The 19,955-nt window shown below is 38.8% G+C and overlaps 1 protein-coding gene across 1 annotated transcript in view; it reads right to left on the minus strand.

The window, feature by feature from the left end:
• Positions 1-19,955, minus strand: part of TRPC5 (transient receptor potential cation channel subfamily C member 5) — a 157,993-nt gene that overhangs the window by 35,943 nt on the left and 102,095 nt on the right. Inside the window, exon 6 of the mRNA XM_036271288.1 lies at positions 17,009-17,204. Coding sequence (XP_036127181.1) covers positions 17,009-17,204 — 196 coding nt within the window. The remainder of the gene's footprint in view (positions 1-17,008; positions 17,205-19,955) is intronic.

Raw genomic sequence — 19,955 nt, forward strand, 5'->3', positions numbered from 1 at the left:
GTGCAAATATTCTGTGGAAAGTTTAAAGCACTGTATTAACTATAATTATAAAATCCATCATCTAGGCAGACTTCCTTGCAGTTAGATAATGCCCCTGCCCATTTCCATAGGAATTTATTAATCTCTAAACACTGAACACTTGCAATGGACATAAATCTACATTATGTATTTTCTAACATGGTTGACAAACTATAGGTCACAGATTTCCCTAAACTTCTCCCTATCAATCAGTAAAAGGTATGTATTAAGTAGTTACTGTGTTTACCACATTTTACTAGGCACCAGAGAAATATAAAGAAAACCTAAAGCAGAGTCCCTATCTTCTGGAGCTTCAGTCTACAAAGGTAGAAAAGAGACATATTTTGAAACAACTAAAGTAGAGGTAGGCAGACTATGTCCTGCAAGCCAAATATGGCTTGCCACTTGGTTTTGTATAGCCTGGAAGCTAAGAATGGTTGTTACATTTTTAAATAGTTGAAAAAAATCAATCAAGAATATTTTTGGACACTTAAAAATTACATGAATTTCAAATTTCCGTGCCCCTAAATGAAGTTTTATTGACACACAGTCACATCCATTTGTTTCTTTTCCTTTTTTTTTTTTTTTTTAAATGTATCTTTATTGTTGAAAGTATTACAAATGTTCCCCCTTTATTCCCTCATTGACCTCTTTCACCTCACTTCCACCTCCCCCACCCTGGCCTTCACCACACTGTTCTCTGTGTCCTTGAGTTAGGCATATATGCATATAAGTTCTTTGGTTTATCTCTTCCCACTTCCCTCCCATTTGAGATTTGTCAATGTGTTCCATGCTTCCATGTCTCTGGATCTATTCTTCATCAGTTTATTTTGTTCATTAGATTCTACATATAAGTGAGATCATATGATACTCATCTTTCTCTGACTGGCTTATTTTGCTTAGCATATAATACTCTCCAGGTTTCTCCATGCTATCTCAAAAGATAAAAGATCCTTCTCTCTCTCTCTCTCTCTCTCCCTCTTTTTTTTTTACAACTATGTAGTATTCCATTGTGTACATGTACCACAGCTTTTTTATCCAGTCATCTACTGATGGGCACTTGGGCTGTTTCCAGATCTTAGCTATTGTAAATAGTGCTGCTATGAACATAGGGATACATATGTTCTTTCTGATTGGTGTTTCAGGATCGATTCTTAAGATATATCCCTAGCAGTGGGATCACTGGGTCAAATGGCGGTTTCACTTTTTAAATTTCTTAAGGAAACTCTGTACTGCTTTTCATGGTGGCTGTGTACCAGTCTGCATTCCCACTAGCAGTGTACTGAAAAAAAAATACAAAAAGTCAATAAAAGCAAGAGCTGGTTCTTTGAAAAGATAAATGAGATCAATGACCCTCTAGCCAGGCTCATCAAAAAACAAAGAGGTAGAACCCAAATAAATAAAATCCGTAACGAAAGAGGTGAAGTAACAACTGACACCACAGAAATACAAAGGATTGCAAGAAAATATTACAGACAACTATATGCCAACAAATTGGACAACGTGAGAGAAATGAACAAATTCTTAGAAATATAAAATCTTCCAAAACAGAACCAGGAAGAATTAGAAAACCTGAAGAGACCAATAACAACTATTTAAATTGAAGCAGTAATAATAATACAAAAACAAACAAACAAACAAAAAAACTCCCAGCAAACAAAAGTCCTGGACCAGATGGCTTTACAGGGTAGTGTTTATGTATTCTCAATGTTTCTTTTATGTTAAAAGAACAGAATTAAGTAGTGTAGCAGAGATATTATAATCCATAAAGCCTAAAATGTTCACTATCTGCCCCTTTACAGAAAACCTTTGACACCTCCTGAACTAAAGGACAATAAACTTAGGTTTGGTCAGCTTTGTCAGTTGCTCTGTCTTCATACTTTAAAATATTCTAGAAAGTCATATGCATAAAAAATTTATTAATTCATTTATTCAGTAGACATTAAGGGAGAGCCTACTATGTGTCAGACAGTGTATTCTAGTTAAGGAGGAAGGGACTTCAGCACAAAGTATTTTTGTGTTGGTTAGTTTTCTTATATGAAATAGGGTATTAAGAGCAAAATCCTGTAGCATAACCTATTAGAGAGTCCTTGGGGTGATAAAAGCTTCTCTGTACCTCCAGGAACCTTTAGGGTTAGGCCAACGAAAATGTTGATGGGGTCATTTCAGAGGATTCTAATTTTGGTAAGTCAGATCTTCTTTAATAATTGGTGTTGATTATCTCATGAGTGAAGAGACCTGCAACACTTCCTTTTCTTTCACTATCAGGGATTTCTAATATACCACATTGATTAAGATCAGCTTTAGGATAAACATATTTCTCATCAAGTCTTTGTGATTAGCTCACAATTTTATGGGCTCAGGTACTTCTATAAGTTCAAACATGTAGGGAGAATTAGGAAAGAGAAAAGAGGAAAAAGCAAAGGAAAAGATAAATAACATTAAATTTCCACCTCATTTTTTCTCGTAGATCTCTTTTTTCTTCTTTTAGACAAAAGTAGATTTACCTTGACAGATGAGATCCTGTAATTTTACTATCAGATCTTAAGTAAAAGTCAGAGTAATGCAGTAGGTTGTAACCTCTGATACTCCTTCTGAGTATTGTGACATCTGTGTTGTAGCTAGAGGATACCTCTTGCCCATGCTGTCTCTCACATTAAGCAGGCTACAACACAGGGCTCCAGTGACCACAGGAAGGGAGAGAGACCTTGTTATTATTAAATAACTCAGTGCTCACATTTAGTTCCTAATCCTCAAGCTGCTAGGAAATTAAAGAACATTTGTATTACTTATCTTTCCCATCAACTGATTCCTGATGCCCAGAAAAAGGATGATGAGAATGAGGCAGAAGTCAAGAATCATATTCCCTTTCTATGAACTTTGGGCCATGGTCATTTTAGTTGTCCTCAAATATTATTTGTAGCCTATGAAGAGAACATTCTCTTGCACAAGATACAATTCTTCCTGAGACTCAGCTCTGACATCTTTTAAAATATAAACACAGTCATTTTTATCTCCCAATTGTCCATTGATAGTTGCTATTTTATGTAAGGATTGAAGGCATATTTGGCTTGGGGACTGTTGCACAGACCTGATCCTTTACAAAACTGTGATGATAGTGATATTTCCCTCTAGTGTCTCCAGTCTCTTTTTCTTGTTGGTGTTCCCACCCCAGTCTTCTCTTTATTGCTTGGCCTCTTAGAAAAACCTGATCAGTAAAGGATTGGACTCATTTACACCTAACCCTAAGTGACCTACAAACACATATTTGCGTTATAACAGGAAACAGGGTCTTTTTTAAATTTTATTTTTATCCTCACCCGAGGACATTTTTCATTTTTTTGTTCAGATAGAGTGGGAGGGAGAGAGAGGAAAAGAGAGAGAAACATCGACATGAAAGGGACACATCAAGTGGTCACCACCTGCACAACCCAACCAGGGCCGGGGACAAACTGCAACTGAGGTACATGCCCTTAGCGGGAACCGAACCCAGGTCTCTCTGGACCACAGGCCGATGCTCTAACCACTGAGCCAAACAGGCCAGGGCAGGAAACAAGGTCTTAAGATGAGGGATTTCTGGATGACAATGGAAGGTTGTCTACAAATCTTCTGAGATTTAATGCTTGTTTGCTCATATGTGCATTTTTTTGTCTATATTCATCAGATTATCAAAGCAATAAAAATTATAAAAGGTTAAGGGCAATCTTAAGGTAAAGAAATGAAATGCAAATAATGATATTTGAAACTGTGGTTCAATGATTGTAGACCCTGTGAGAACAAGGTTCATCTGTCACCTATTGCATCCCCAGTGCCAAGAAGAGAATGTGTAGTACAGAGAAGTCTCAATAAATACAAGGTGGGTAAAAATGGGGTACCTGGAAAGTATTATTAATTCCTAAGTAAAATAAGCCAAGCAGAAAAAGACAAATACCACATGATCTCACTTATATACGGAATATAATGAACATAACAGTCTGAGGAATACAGTAGACCCAGACACATGGAAGTAGGGCACAGACTGACATCCCTCAGAAGAGGGGGTGGGGGGTGGTGGGAAGAGATAAACCACAGAACTTATATGCATGTATACATGACCAATGGACATGGACAACTAAGCCGGGGATGGGGTGGGGGTGGGGTGGGGAGGGGGGTGCCAATGGGGTAAAAAAGGTAAAATATCTGTAACAAAAAAATAAATAAAAAAATTTTTAAAAAAAGAATAAAACCTTTAACTCTTAAAAAAAAAGTATAAATCATTGTTCAAAAAATAAAAAAAAATAAAAATGGGTTTATAGTTGTTTGTATGGAAAATGATACAATAATTAATAAATAATAATACAAGAATAACCTGTTTCATGTACTCACAACATGAATAAACCTACTTTTGTCCACCCCTGTATTTGTTAAATTCATTCATTTATCCATCCAAGAAATATTTCTTGTTAAGTGAATGGATTAAAGAATAAGGGACATCAGCCTGCAGATAGGGAGAAGTATTTTTGGTCATTAGGCCCTTCCTGTCACTTGCATAGTTGGCTCTGTTTCTGTTTGAGTTACCCAAGGTAGAATTTCAATGACAACTACTGATGTTCTTAATACACATCCAGGACAGGTAAATCTGGAATGTAGAGGAGCAGTCCAGGCATCTATCTGCTATGGTTGGTTGCCCTTTGGCACAGGGAAAGAAAACCTACTCCCTTTCAATTGTCCTCTTCCCATTTTCATTTGCATCTTTGTCAGTCACCAAAATCATCAAAGGCGGCTGCTGCTGCTGTTGGAAGCAGAGGCTGCTGCTCAGCTGAGACCATCCAAAGTATATCCTCAGCATTTTGAAGCAAAGAGCTTTTATTCCTAACAGATGTTGGCTTTCAGACAGCTTACTGAGAAAATCATGAATGAGCATTGATGCAGAATGACAAAATAATCCATTTCTGTTAGACCACCAGAGGGAGGGCCAGGCCAAGCCCAAGCAAGATGCAAAAGTCTGAATAGTCAGCCTTTGGTGGCCCCCGCAGCCTTTGCAGAGATAATGTTCCTCAGTCCTCTCCTGAAAATGGAGGGTGGATATTCTATTTGCTGGTGAAGACATAATTTCCAGAGAGGCTTTTGGAATGTAAGCGCTGTCTGGGAAGGAACAGGAATGAGAGATCCCAAACCAGGAAGTGTAAATTGAATGAGGAGTTCTTGTCATGCAAATGAGCTTGGCAGTTCTGAAGTTTTTACCCTCTGTGGGTGTGGTGATTTCAGATGGGTTGTCTGATTTTTCATTTGGGGAGGCTGGGGGTATTAGGGGCCGAGCTGGGAGAAAACTTAACTTTGAAATCTGGTGGGCACACTAAGGAGAAAAAGAGAGCTGGTGGGTACGATTGGTTGTGAAGAGGTAATCTCAGCTCAGGAAAGGAATGAAAGGTATACTGGAGACCTTGTAATGAAGTGCATATTAGGTGCTTCTTGGCCTTGAGGTGTCTATATGATAAACACAGTGGTTCTCTACATGCGTCTTGGGGTTAGACTATCTTAATTCAAATCCAGGCTCTATCACTCTCTAGCATACGACCTGATCAGTAAATTGCAGGCAGTAGAGTATTGGCATAGTACATTAGACTGTTTTTTACTTCTACCTCTCTGGTTGTTATTCCTCACCTGCTTTAGACAATTTACCCCCCCCCCCAATTTCAACACATTAAAATGCCCCAGTCCTCATTTTTGGACTTATTCGTTTTCCAAATTTCTTTCTTTTTTCACAGTTGCATATTATTCCATTGTGTAAATGTACCAATGTATCATGTTTATTGATTTGTAAATGTTGTACACCAACCTTTCATCCCAGGAATAAATTCTACTTGATCATGATATATGATCTTTTTAATGTACTGCTCGATACGGTTTTATAATACTTTGTTGAGGATTTCAACATTATGCTCATCAGGGATATTGGCCTATAATTTTCTTCTTGTTTTTTTTGTTTGTTTGTTTGTTTGTTTTTTAAAGAGGAAGGGAGAGAGCAATAGAAATATCGACGTGAGAGAGAAACATTAATCAGCTGCCTCCTACATGTCCCCCCACCCCCCACTGGGGATCAAGCCTGCAACCTGGGCATGTGCCCTGACCGGGAATTGAACTGGGACTTCTCAGTCCATGGGACAGCACTCAATCCACTGAGCCACACCAGCTGGGAAGCATATATTTTCTTTCTTTGTAGTGTCTTTATCTGGTTTTGGAATTAGGATAGTGCTGGCCTTGTAAAATGAGGTTGGGAGTCTTCCCTCTTGAATTTTTTTGAATAGTTTAAGAGAAATATCTGTTATTTTTTCTTTGAATGTTTGGTAAAATTCACCTGTGAAGCCCTCTTGTCCAGGTCTTTGGTTTGCAGGGAGATTTTTTTTTTTTTTAATTCCTGCTTCAATTTTACTAGTTGTAATCTATCTATTCAGATTCTCTGATTCTTCCTGATTCAGTTTTGGAAGATTGTATGTTTCTAGGAATTTACCCATTTCCTCCAGATTGTCCAATTTGTTGGCATATAATTTTTCATAATATTTTCTACAGTCTTTAGTATTTCTTTGGCGTCAGTTGTCACTTCTCTTTCATTTCTGATTTTATTTATTTGGGTTCTCTCTCTCTCTCTCGATGAGTCTGGTTAAACTTTTGTCAATCTTCTTTGTCTTTTCAAAAACCAACTCTTAGTTTCATGGATGTTTTGTATTATTTTTTAGTTTCTGTGTTATTTATTTCTATTCTGATCTTTATTATTTTCTTCCTTATACTCACTTTAGGTTTTGTTTGTTGTTATTTTCAGGTTCCTTTAAGTGTGAAGTTAGATTGTTTATTTGAGCTTTTTCTTGTCCTATAATGCTATGAATTTCCCTGTTAGGACTACTTTTACTGTGTCCCATAGATTTTGGCTTGCTGTGTTCTCATTTTAATTTGTTTCAGAGTACCTTTTGATTCCATCCTTGGTCTCATTGGGAACCCTTTCATTGTTTAGCAACATGTTATTTAGTCTCTATGTGTTTTTGTTTTTCAGTTTTATTCATGTGATTGATTTCTTGTTTCATACCATTATGGTCAGAAAAGATGCTTGATATGACTACAATATTCTTAAATTTGAGACTTGTTTTATGTCTATCCTAGAAAATGTTCCATGTGCACTTGAAAAAAATGTGTATTTTACTGTTTTGGGGTGAAATGCTCTGAAGATATCAATCAAACCCACCTGATCCAGTCTGTCATTTAAGACCTTCGTTTCCTTATCGATTTTCTGTCTGGAAGATCTATCCATTGATGTCAATGGGTGTTAAAATCTCCTACTATGACTGTATTGCTATCACTCTCTCCTTTTATGTCCATCAAGATTTGCTTTATATATTTACATGCTCCTATGTTGGGTGCATAAATGTTTACAAGGGTTATATTTTCTTGTTGGGCTGCTTAATTTATTGTTAGGTAGTGTCCTCCTTTGTCTCTTACTATAGCCTTTGTTTTACAGTCTATTTTGCCAGATATAAGTGTTGCTATCTCAGCCCTTTTTAAAATTTTCATTTGCATGAAATGTCTTTTTTTCATCCTTTTACTTTTAGTCTGTATGTATCTTTTGTTTTGAGCATATATCTTGTAGATAGCATATATATGGGTCTTGTTTTCTTATCTATTCAACTACCCTGTGTCTTTCGATTGGAGCATTTAAGCCATTTACATTGAAAGTGATTATCGATAGGTACATATTTATTACCATTTTATTCTTTTAACTATATTCCTCTGTTTTCTTCTCATTCTCCTACCTTTTCTCCTCCTCCTCCTTTTTAAAGCAGACCCTTTAACATTTCTTGTAATACTAGTTTGGTGGTAACAAACTCCTTTAGCTTTTTCTTGTCTAGGAAGCTTTTTTTTTTTTAAGATCTTAAAAATCGATTTTTAGAGTGAGAGGAAAGGAGAGGGAGAGAGAGAGAGAGAGAAACATTAATGTGAGACCAAAATATCCATCAGCTGCCTCCTACACAAGGGGATTGAGCAAGGAACCTGGGTATGTGCCCTGACCAGGAATTGAACTGGCAAACTTTCGATGCACAGGATGATACCCAATCAACTGAGCCACACTGGCCAGGGCTGGGAATCTTTTTATTTCTCCTCCAATTTTAAATGATAGCCTTACTGGGTAAAGTAGTCTTGGTTGTAGGTCCTAGTTTTTTGTCACTTTCAATATTTCATGCCCGTCCCCTCTGGCCTAAAATATTTCTATTGAAAAATCAGCTGACAGTCTTATGGGAGCTCCCTTATAGCTAACTAACTGTTTTTCTCTTGTGGCTTTAAAGATTCTCTCTGTCTTTAACCTTTGCCATTTTAATTATGATGTTTTTTGATGTGGGCCTCTTTGAGTCCATTTTGTTTGGGGCCCTCTGTGCTCCCTGGACTTGTGTAATTTTTCCTTCACCAGGTTAGGTAAATTTTCACTCATAATTTTTTTCAAATAGGTTTTTGCTCCCTTGTTCTCTCTCTCTCCTTCTAGTGCCCCTATAATGGAGATATTTTTTAACTTGATGTTGTCCCACAGAGCCATCAAACTTTCCTCATTTTTTAAAACTTCTCTTTTCTTGTTGTTGCTCTGCTTGGGTGCTCAGGCCCTCAGCAACCTGTTTGGAGCTACCAGCAATCCACACTTTGTGGTTGTCTCTGCTTGACTTAGGTGTGCATAAGAAGAACCAAGCTGCACACCAAGGCTGGCTTTTACCAGCACCAGGCTTGTGGGGCAGGTCAGCAAAAGTACCAAGGCACCCTGATGAGATCTACCTCTTCCTGTCTCTACCTGTCTGCTGCCTGTTAGACTCAGTCAATGAAAGAGCCTCTGGCTGTACTCCTAAGCAGGCACATGCTTCACAGTGTGGGGTGACAGGGAGTCCAGAGAACAGGGCTATTTCTTTTCCCCAGGCTGATGCCACACAGAAGGGAGTACTTGACCAAAGAAAGATGGTATTTGTGGTATAGGAAAATGATTTAACACAACGATCCTAGTGGCTGTACCTTCAGCTCCCTCCCTACAGTCACAAACCCCAGACTCTTCTCACGTGATTCTAGTCTGCTCCACCTTCCCTCCTTTGGAGCCAGGGTGAGTGGCTGTGAACAAAATGTTGTGTGTTGGCCCTTTAAGGGTGCCTGTGTCAGTAGTTGGCTTCTGCCTCCTCCTGATGGACAGAATCCCTACTGCTTTTTACAGCCAGATATTATGTGGGCACCTCTTCCCAGTTCTGGTGCTCTGGTCTGGGGAGCCTGACTTGGGGTTTAGACATCATATTTCTCAGGGGATACCACACAGCTGATATATCCCTCTGGAACTTTAGCTGTTGCCCATAGGAGTAGGGCCATCACTGTTCATGTCTCCACCCTTTCTACCAGTCTTGATATGGCTTCTTTTATTTATTTTTTTAATCCTCCCCCGAGAACATTTTTCCATTTTTTTGTTCAGATAGAGTGGGAGGGAGAGAGAGAGAGAGAGAGAAACATCGATGTGAAAGGGACACATCGAGTGTCTGCCTCCCGCATGACCCAACCAGGGCCGGGGACAAACTACAGCCGAGGTACATGCCCTTAGTGGGAACCGAACCCGGGTCTCTCTGGACCACAGGCTGACACTCTAACCGCTGAGCCAAACAGGCCAGGGCTTGATATGGCTTCTTATGTAAATCCTTGGTTATAAGATTTCTCTTGAGCTATTCTTCAGTTGGTTATTCAGGATGATTTTTCTATAAGTTGTAATTCAAGTTTGGTCCTGGGAGGAGGTGAGTGTAGCATTCATTTATTCTGCTGCCATCTTGGATCCTTGTCTAATTCTTTATTATGTTTATGTAAAGGGAATTTTACATTAATTTGGAGTCTCATATGGCTCTCTCCATCTTCAAGCCAGCAATGGCACATCAAATCCTCTTTGTGCTTAGAACCTCCAACATGCTCTTTTGCTACCAGTTAGAGAAAATTCTGCTTTTAAAGGACTCAAATGATTATATTAGGCCTACCTGGATAATCTCCTTGATTAGTAACTTTAATTTCATCTGCAAAATCCTTTTTGCCATGTAATGCAACATAATCACAGACATGCTATCTCACCATATTCATAGTCCTGACAATTAGGGTGGGAATCTTGGGTGAGTATTTTAGGATTTTGCCTACCATAGTGATATTCAGGATGTTTAAGAAACTGACCCATAAGATTGTATGCCAGCAATAGCACTGCAGCAGGCACATGGCAAATACCTGCTGTTTCAGATGTTACCATTCACTTGCTGCAATGTGAGGTGGTCTGGGGGCATCTGAAATGGAACATCTGGAGTGGTGGCTATTTACCAACTGGGTTGGAAATAGTTTACTATTTTAACAACTGGGTGCCTTATCAGTGCATAGTAGTTGGTTATCTGCCTGGTTAGAGGGTTATAAATTATGGTGTAATTTGTGAAGTGCTGCCTTCTTCTCTATACTTTGAGAGGCTGAGGTTGGTCCAAAATTACTGGGAGAGGACAGAAAGACCACCTGCCCTCCTTGGCACTTTGATGATATGCAGCGGCCTTTTCCAGCACTTTATTTTTTGTTAAAGATATTTGTATTGATTTTTAGAGAGAGAGGAAGGGAGAGGAAGAGAGATAAACATCAATGTGAGAATGAAACATTAATTGGCTGCCTCCTGCATGCCCCCTACTGTGGATCAAGCCCACGACCTGGGCTTGTGCCCTGACTGAGAATCAAACCAGCAACCTTTTGGTGCATGGGATGATGTGCAACAAACTGAGCCACACCAGCCAGAGCCTTTCCAGCACTTTATAGTGCTGGATTTGTTCTGATGAATGCCTTCATTTGTGTGGCTGTCTTCTGCAGTGTGAGTCCATCCTCTGAGCCTCAAAGTATTGCTTCCCCAAGGGAGACAACTATGCTATGTATTTGGGCTCTCTCGAAGCCAAATAAATGTTGTGGCTCAGTGGGGTAAGTGCTATTCACTTACTCTCAGCATTAGAGTGAATACTCCACAAAAGCCAAAGAAACTGAGGGTTCTTATTAACTTGCTGAATGAGGCTTTATCATAGATCATCATGAGTCCCATGTTTTTGGAGGACCAATCTCAGGTAACAGAGATACCCCTTGTAGGTGACCAGGAGGTAGGAATAGGGCCTAAGGTAAATGAGCTTTGTGACTGATCTGTCTCTCCCCCCTAATATTTTTATATAGGTGAATTTGATTAAAATGGCACCAGAGGCAGTTTCACTTGATGGAACTGGGAGTATACACATCAGGAACAGAAGTGACAATGTGGATATGTGAATGAAGTGTCACAGAGGAAAATAAACAGCTTGAGGGAGATTTAAATCACAAGGATTTTACACCTAGTTACAAACAACAATAATATACGGTATGGCTAGCTTCACCTGCTGATGCTGCTGGGATCACAGAGCACAAGCATGGAGTGATCCCCACTTTTCCATATTTTGAGGCTGACTCTATCCACTCGCACACTGAAGACTCTTCATAGAAATATGAATTGCCATATATCAACTCCACCAGAACCTCTGCATCCTACATAGAGCATTGAGAAGAGCTCGACCCTTCAAGGGATTTCTATTACCTGGTATTCTCGACCTGTGTCCTAGAATATACAGTGAATAGATTCACAGTGAAGCACATTGACAACTGAGTCTCTACTTAGACTCAGTCAGCCTGTGATACATTTTGAAGTAGGAGAGCTTTGTCTTGAGTGGTTTCCCTTACTGTAACCTTTTCCTCATATTAAAACCCTTCTACAAATTGCATTCACTGCTGAAGTATAGATGTTGCAAGTGAAATCAAATCTCCTTGCTGGTCTTTTCCACTTAAACAGATTTAGGTATTTTTGGAATCAGGTTGTCCAATATCAGGATTCCACTGGATCCAGTTCCAAACTGTAAAGACACATTACCAGAGGATCCTAAAGCAGCAGGTAGTATTCAGAATGGTTGGCTATGACTCCAGATGTGTGAGATAGTATAGGTCCCATTCAGGCCATCTCCCCACAACTCACCCACCCCCAACTCCCAGCTCTCTCCCAATCCAAGGTATTTTCCTCAGGTGCAGCAGTAGCTAGCATTAAAACACAATTTATTACCAGCAGGTGGGATTACAAGAGAGCTGGAGTAGATGATTTCCATCCTTCCTAACAAAATGTTGTGGAACTCAATGGGAAACACTAGAGCCACACATTAGGGAACAACAAAAAAAAATACCTCCCTTTTCCACTACCATTAGAAGCAATCAGCTGCGAGACACCCAGGGAGAAAATGCCAAATGCCTCAGCATCAATATCTTTGGTAGGGCTAGTGGGTTAGCATGGTAGGTATAGGGTTGGAAAAACAAACCCCTGATTCTATGCCTGTCCCTGTTACAGAGATAGACTAGGAGTGAACATAAATGATTTCAGAGTTCTTGGTCTAGTTGTGTTTGAACTATTGAGAGAGGGGGAGAGGGAGAATGAAATAGAACTCTGCCCGGCCAGTTCAATGATTGAGCATCAATCCATACACCAAGAGGTCTCTGGTTCGATTTCTGGTCAGGGCACATGCCCAGGTTGTGGGCCCAATCTCCAGTGGGAGGCATGCAGGAGGTGGCCAGTAGGTGTTCTCTCTCACTGATGTTTTTCTTTCTCCTTTTCTCTCTAAAACCAAAAAAGTAAAAAAGAATTTTAAGAAAGTAATTGAACTCTATTTCATTTCAAATGCAATGGATGAACAGAATTCCAGAACTCCAAAAAAAATCTTGTGAACCTATCCAGTTCCTCTATAGACACCCAGACTCACAGGATATCAGAGTTGGCAGGGATATTAAAGACCACTGGATCAGACATACAAATACCCAACAGGTACATGAAATATGCTCAATGTCACTAATCGTCAGGGAAATGCAAATTTAAACCACAATGAGGTACCACTTCATACTTATCAGAATGTCTATTATAAAAAAGATAAGGGATAACAAATATTGCTAAAGACGTGGAGAAAAGGGAACACTTGTGCACTGTTGTGGGCACGAAAATTGGTACAGCAACTATGGAGAACAGTATAAAGGTTTCTCAAAAAATTAAAAATGGAATTACCATATGATCAAGCAACTGTACTTCAGGGTACATATCTGAAGGAAATGAAATCACTATCTTGAAGTGATATCTGTACTGATATAAAGCATTATTTATAATAGTCAAGATATGGAAACAACCTAAGTATCCATTGATAGATTAATAGATAAAGAAAATGTGTGTGTGTGTGTGTGTGTGTGTGTGTATATATATATATATATATATATATGTATATATATATATATATATATAATGGAATATTATTCAGCCACAAGAAAGGAGGAATATCTACCATTTGTGATAACAGGGATGAAACTATCTACCATTCGTGATAACAGGGATGAAACTGTAGGGCACTGTGCTAAGTGAAATAGACAGAGAAAGACAAATACTTAATGATCTCAGTTATATGTGAAATCTAAAAAAGCCAAACTCATAGAAACAGAGTAGAATGATGGTTGCCATGGGCTGAAGGTTCAAACTTCTAGTTAGAAAATGAATAAGCTCTGGGTGTCTAATGCGTAGTGAATATAGTTAACAGTATTGTATTGCATACTTGAAAATTACTGACAGTACATCTTAAATGTTCTCATCACACACACAAAAAAGGTAATTTTTGTGAGGTGATAAATATGTTAGCTAACTTTATGGTAATCATTTAACCATACCTACATGTTTCAAATCATCATGCTATATACTTTAAACTTATACAATATTTTATTGTTATATGTCAGTTAACAATTGGGGATATATTCTTCCTCCAATTTGTAAAAAACACAACATCTGTGAAGCACAATAAAACAAGGTATGCCTGTAGACACACTCACTCTCTCTCTCTGTCTCTCTCTCTCTATTTCACACACATGAACCAAAAATTAAGCTTCATTTGTAATGACTCCTCAGTGGCAAACCAAATAAGAAAATTAGCACCTATGAAGAAATATGAGACTCGGGTCTTTTTGTTCTGTGCCTTCTATGCTACAGTAAAACCTTGAGCAAGAAATAAACCCATGGAGGTGATCTAGCATCTTAATATGAACTGAACAACCAAATTCACTGATATCCAACTAAATAGGACCTCAGTCAGCCAGAACTTATTTGCTAATACTCCACTTCCAGAAATGATTGATAGGCAGATCATAAGAAAATAAGCTAAGACCCTGGCCAGTTTGGCTCAGTGGTTAGAGTGTTGGCCTGCAGTCCAGAGAGACCTGGGTTCAGTTCCAGCTAAGAGCATGTACCTCGGTTGCAGTTTGTCCCTGCCCTGGTTGGTAGTGTGGGTGGCAGCCACTCAATGTGTCCCTTTCACGTTGATGTCTCTCTCTCTCCCTCTCTCTCTCTCTCTCTCTCTCTCTCTCTCTCTCTCTCTCTTCCTCTCTCTCCCTCCCACTCTATCTGAACAAAAAAAAAATGGAAAAAATGTCCTTGGGTGGGGATAAAAAATAAATAAAATAATAAAAGTTACACTCTTTAAAAAAAAAAATAACCTAAGGATAGATATTTACATTGGCATCACAAAACAAGGTGGAGCCCAGACTGATCTCATATTCTATACCTTTGCCATTTCTAGTTTAGAGTAATAAATATTGCTGATCAAAATAGTAACACGATGGTCAAAAATATTCAACAAACATGGGGGTACATATATTCTTTCTGATTGGTGTTTTAGGCTTCTTAGGGTATATTCCTAGAAGTGGGATAACTTCAAATGGAAGTTCAATTTTTAATTTTTTGAGGTAACACCATATTGTTTTCCATAGTGGCTGCAGCAGTCTGCATTCCCACCAGCAGTGTACTAGAGTCCCCTTTTCTCCACACCCTCGCCAACACTTGTTGTTTGATGATTTGTTGATGGCGGCCATTCTGACAGGTGTGAGGTGATACCTCATTGTTGTTTTAATTTGCATCTCTCTGATGATTAGTGATGATGAGCATTTCTTCATATGTTTCTTAGCCATTTGTAGGTCCTGTTTGGAGAGGTGTCTATTTAGTTCCTCTGACCATTTTTAAATTGGATTCTTTGTCTTCCTTTTGTGGAGTTGTATGAGCACTCTGTATGTATTGGAAATTAACCCCTTATCTGATATATCATTGGCAGTGATGCTCTCTCATACAGTGGGTAGCCTTTTCGTTTTGATGATTGTATCTTTCGCTGTGCAGAAGCTTTTGAGTTTGATGTAGTCCCGTGTGTTCATTTTCTCCTTTGTTTCTGTTGCCTTAGGTGATGTGTCAGTAAAAATTCTGCTGCATATGATGTCTGGAATTTTGTTGCCTACAGTCTCTTCTAGGATTTTTCCAATACAATAGCTAAGATCTGGAAACAGCCCAAGTGTCCATCAGTAGACGAATGGATAAAAAAGCTGTGGTACATATACACAATGGAGTACTACGCAGCTGTAAGAAAGAAAGACCTCTTATCCTTTGAGACTACATGGAGGGACCTGGAAAGTATCATCCTAAGTGAAACAAGCCAAACAGAGAAAGACAAGTTTCATATGATCTCACTTATTTGTGGAATATAATGAACATAACAGTCTGAGGAAGGGGGTAGTCCCAGAGACGCGGAAGTGGGATACAGACTGACAATCCCCTAAATAGAGGGGTGGTGGGGAAGAGATAAACCACAGAACTTATATGCATGTATGCATGAACAGTGGACATGGACAACAAACTGGGGAAAGGGCAGGAGGGAGGGAGAGGGGGGAATCAGTGGGGGAAAAAGGGGAAACATCTGTAACAAAAATTAATTAATAAAAAAAAAAATTCAACAGCCCAGCCGGTGTGGCTCAGTGGATTGAGTGTCTTCCCATGCACCAAGAGGTCACCAGTTCGATTCCCAATCAGGGCACATGCCTGCGTTGCAGGCTCAATCCCCAGTAGGGGCTGTACAGCAGGCAGCTGATTGATGTTTCTTCTCTCTCCCTCTCCTTTCCTCTCTTTCTAAAAATCAATAAAAACATATTTAAAAATATATTCAGCAATGGACTCTACTTAAGGTCGTCTCACAGTGATGTACAGTTACTCATATCTTTGATAAAAAAAAAATAGCCACTCTGAGAAAGTTGTCCTTGTTAATGTTTCAATTTTGAGAGGGAGATGATTGCAGTGAAGAGGGAGACAGGACTCTATTGCCTAGAGAACTGGATTAGCTCAATCTCCCCTGGAGATTACTGGGGTGACATGTAGCAAAATTGTGCTCATACCTCCTGAGCTCTCCTTATCAAGGCAAGAAAACAGATTCAGAGATTTAAAAATATTTTAACAGTAACCAGAAAGCCTTATTAAGTAGAACATCTTTTAGATTTTTGAGATTCAATGGACTGAGAGTCCAAACTGAGTTGCCTTGGAAAGAAATAATTCTATCTAACAACTGGAAAAGCTAATGTAAAATAATTGAGGCAGACAATGAGGCAGAAGGCCTAATTTAGACCTGTTCTTTTAGCTAGAATTAGCAACTACAACTATTTTCTAAGTGCCTACTACATGCAGATACTGTGTAAAGCACTTTAAATGCATCACCTCACATCCTCGGAATCACCCTGCCCATTTTATAAGAAAATTCAGAAGGGTTCAAGGTCATCCAGGTAGGGAAGGGCAGAACTGGGATTGAAACTCTCCCACCTAGCTTGGTCTCAAGTCATCCAACCATCATGGAGGCCTCCCCAAAGGGGCCACCATCCCAACGCTTCTCAACTTTCAGGATCCCAGGAGTGGCTGGAGATAAGGTCTGACTCAAACCAGAAGGTCTGAATTGGGGCCTGGGAACCCCAACTCAGAGCTGCTGGTAACTCTTGCTAGGTATATTGCTCCGTCCTTTCTTAGTAAGTTTCCAGTGGGCTCCATTCCAGTGTGATCCCTCCTGAAAAACCCTTGTAAAGGTAACCACCCTTATAAAACAAAGCTACTCACAGCAATAAGCTGGTAGGAGTTGTTCATCATGGCAATCAGCATGTTCAGCAGCACTACCAGGGAGATGACATTGTATGTCCCAAACATGGTAGCTCCCACAAACTCTGTGAACTCATGCCTGGCTTTCACATTGGTGACATAGAGATTTAACAGGCCGAATACAGACCAGAAGAGTGACTGAAGGGTTTCAAAGAGCCTAAAGAGATAAAAGAGCAGGTTAATTTATTATCTAGGAAGAGCAAGAAGAGAGAGAAAATATTAGGTAATCTGCTTAAAAAGGAGGCTGCCATATTTACATCCAAACAGGTAGACTGATGATCTCATGTATTTTGGTTTCTTTCCCAATCCAAACCAGCCAAATCAGTTTGTTTTTTCCCTCTCTATGTCTTATGCTTTGCTTTTTTGCCTGTAATACCATCTCCCTCTTCTCAGTCTATGCAGAACCTATAATATTCCAAAACTTATTTCAAGGTCTACTTCCTCCACCAAACTTTCTCTCTCATCTTCAGACCATGTGATTTATCACTAGTCTAATTACATAGAGGGAGAAATACAGTGGTGCTTGCATTAAGAATATGGTACTTGGGTTCGATAGCTCTGGATGAAAATGTCAGCTCTGGCATTTGCTAGATGAGTGAACATGAGCAACTTACCATTTCTGATACTTCTTTTGTGGTTGCCACAGGGCCCAAGATGGTGCTCAGCTCAGTTGAGGAGCTTAAGGACTCATATTAATACTTTATATGGGTTATTTTTAATGTTATATTAACTAATAATTATTGAGTACTATAAAATCATATGAGGCCTTTTACATGCATTATCATTATGATCTTTATAAAAACTTTGTTACTGCTGAGGAAACAGTTTCAGAGGTTGAATGACTTCTCCATGGTCACCCAGTTATAAGTGCTTATTAACTATTTGACTTTGGAAAAGTTATATTGTCTCTTTAAACTTCAAGTTTCATGATCTCTGAAATGGTTATTGATAGGATAAACACCAGTTGTTAACATTTGCTGCCCTCTTACTATATGGCAGGCACTGGGCTATTTTCAATGTACTATAGTATTTGATTCTCAGAATAAATCTATGAAATGGCTACTATTTTTCCTATTTTTAAACTGAGAAACTGAGGTACAGAGTGGTCACATAGGCAGGAAGTGGCAGAGGTAGGATTTGCACCCAGCTCCTCCAACTCTGGAGCCCACACATTTAATCACTTTACTCTATCATATAAGATACTGCATTCAGCACAGTGTTTGGCATATGGTTAGCATTAAAAATGTCAGCTATTTTAATTGTTTACTTGTATTCTCCATTAGACCATGAACTTCTTGAGGATAAGAATGCCATCTTACTCAATCTCTTTATTTCCTGGCACATAGTAGTTGCTGACTAAATGTTTATTGAATGACTCTATAAAAGATAACAGGAGAAGCAAATAACTAAGGAAACTACAAATGAATGGTACCATCCTGTGATAACAGTAGCAAGAAAACTATGAACTGAAATCAGGGGGAAAATCTGGAAACAATCAATAAGGACCTTTAATATCTGGTCAGAAAAAAAAAAGACCCTTTGATGGGAACTGAATTTGTATCTATGTAAATAATATGGGAAAATGTGGACTGAATGTTGGGTAGAGAAATCAACATTGATTAAGTGGGAATAGCTACAAATGAATGGTAATAATCTACAAAGAGGTTGCAAGTGACCTGCTAGGTCATGGCTCTCTGCTATTTAGCTGTACATGTATTTGTGATTATTGCAACTTTATACAACAAATTTTACATGACTTTAAAAAGTCAGTCTTATACCTGCATTTCTGAATAAAAGCATAGACTTGAGCTTGTGTGTCTGAATTGAAATTCTGACTCTGCCACTGATCATCTATGTGACTTGGGGGCAGCCTGCTTAACTGCTTTGTACTCCAATTTCTCCATTTGTAAAATGGTTAATAATAATAGTGCCTACCTGATAGCATGGTTGTAAGGATTAAATGAGTTAATTAATGTAAGTCTTATTTTGTAATAGTGCCTTGACTTAGCACTCAGTAAATATTAGATATTTTTATGAGTATTACTAGTCTTCCACCTAAATACAACCTTGTTGTTGTTTTGCCTTTCTTTATTGTCTTTATATATTGTCATCCATTTGCATATCTAGTTGTACATAATTGCAATCATAGTATATATAATTTTTGTGCTTTTTAAAATTATAGATTTTGCATATATACAGTCTTCAAAGGTAACATTTAATAGTTGCCCAATATTTCTCCAAGCAAATAACAAGCCTATCAGACAGTTTTATCAATGCTTTTGATGAAAATAGATGGTAAGCTTTTTAGATTTTCAGATGACACAAGACTAGGAGCATTAGCTAATAAATTGGGTGACAGGATCAAGTTTCAGAAACATTTTAACAGCCTGCAACAATGTGCTAGAACTAATAAGATGGCGTAGTAGAGATCGATGTAGAGCTTTACTCTCAGGCCAAGTGTGAAAGTACAAGATGAGAGAGGCATGAGAAAGTCCAAGGGTGTTTGCTGACAGCAAGTTCAAAGTGGATCAGCAGAATGACAGAGCTGGCAAGGTACTTCACCCATTTGGGGGGAGGGGGTGAAACAGAAGTAGATCTTCTAGAATTAAAGATAGGATTGCTATTAGACTTCATCCTTTTCAATCACTTAATTGTTTAATGGGCACATTGAGCACCTTTATGTCTTAGTCTCCTCTATGACAGGTATAAGGCGTACTATGGTGGAGATCCCAGTCTGGTGGGATGAACAACAACAACAACAAAAAAATGACTAAAATACAGCAGGTTATCTATTGTAATGGAGATGTGCTTAGAATGCCATGGGAAACACAGAAGGAGCCTGTTACTGAGAGCGAAGTCGGAATAGGAAAAGACTTAAAAGAGTAGGTAATGCTTTGGCAGAGGCTTA

The sequence above is a fragment of the Molossus molossus genome, unplaced genomic scaffold (genome assembly GCF_014108415.1).
Source record: "Molossus molossus isolate mMolMol1 unplaced genomic scaffold, mMolMol1.p scaffold_m16_p_2, whole genome shotgun sequence".
Taxonomy (NCBI): Eukaryota; Metazoa; Chordata; class Mammalia; order Chiroptera; family Molossidae; genus Molossus; species Molossus molossus.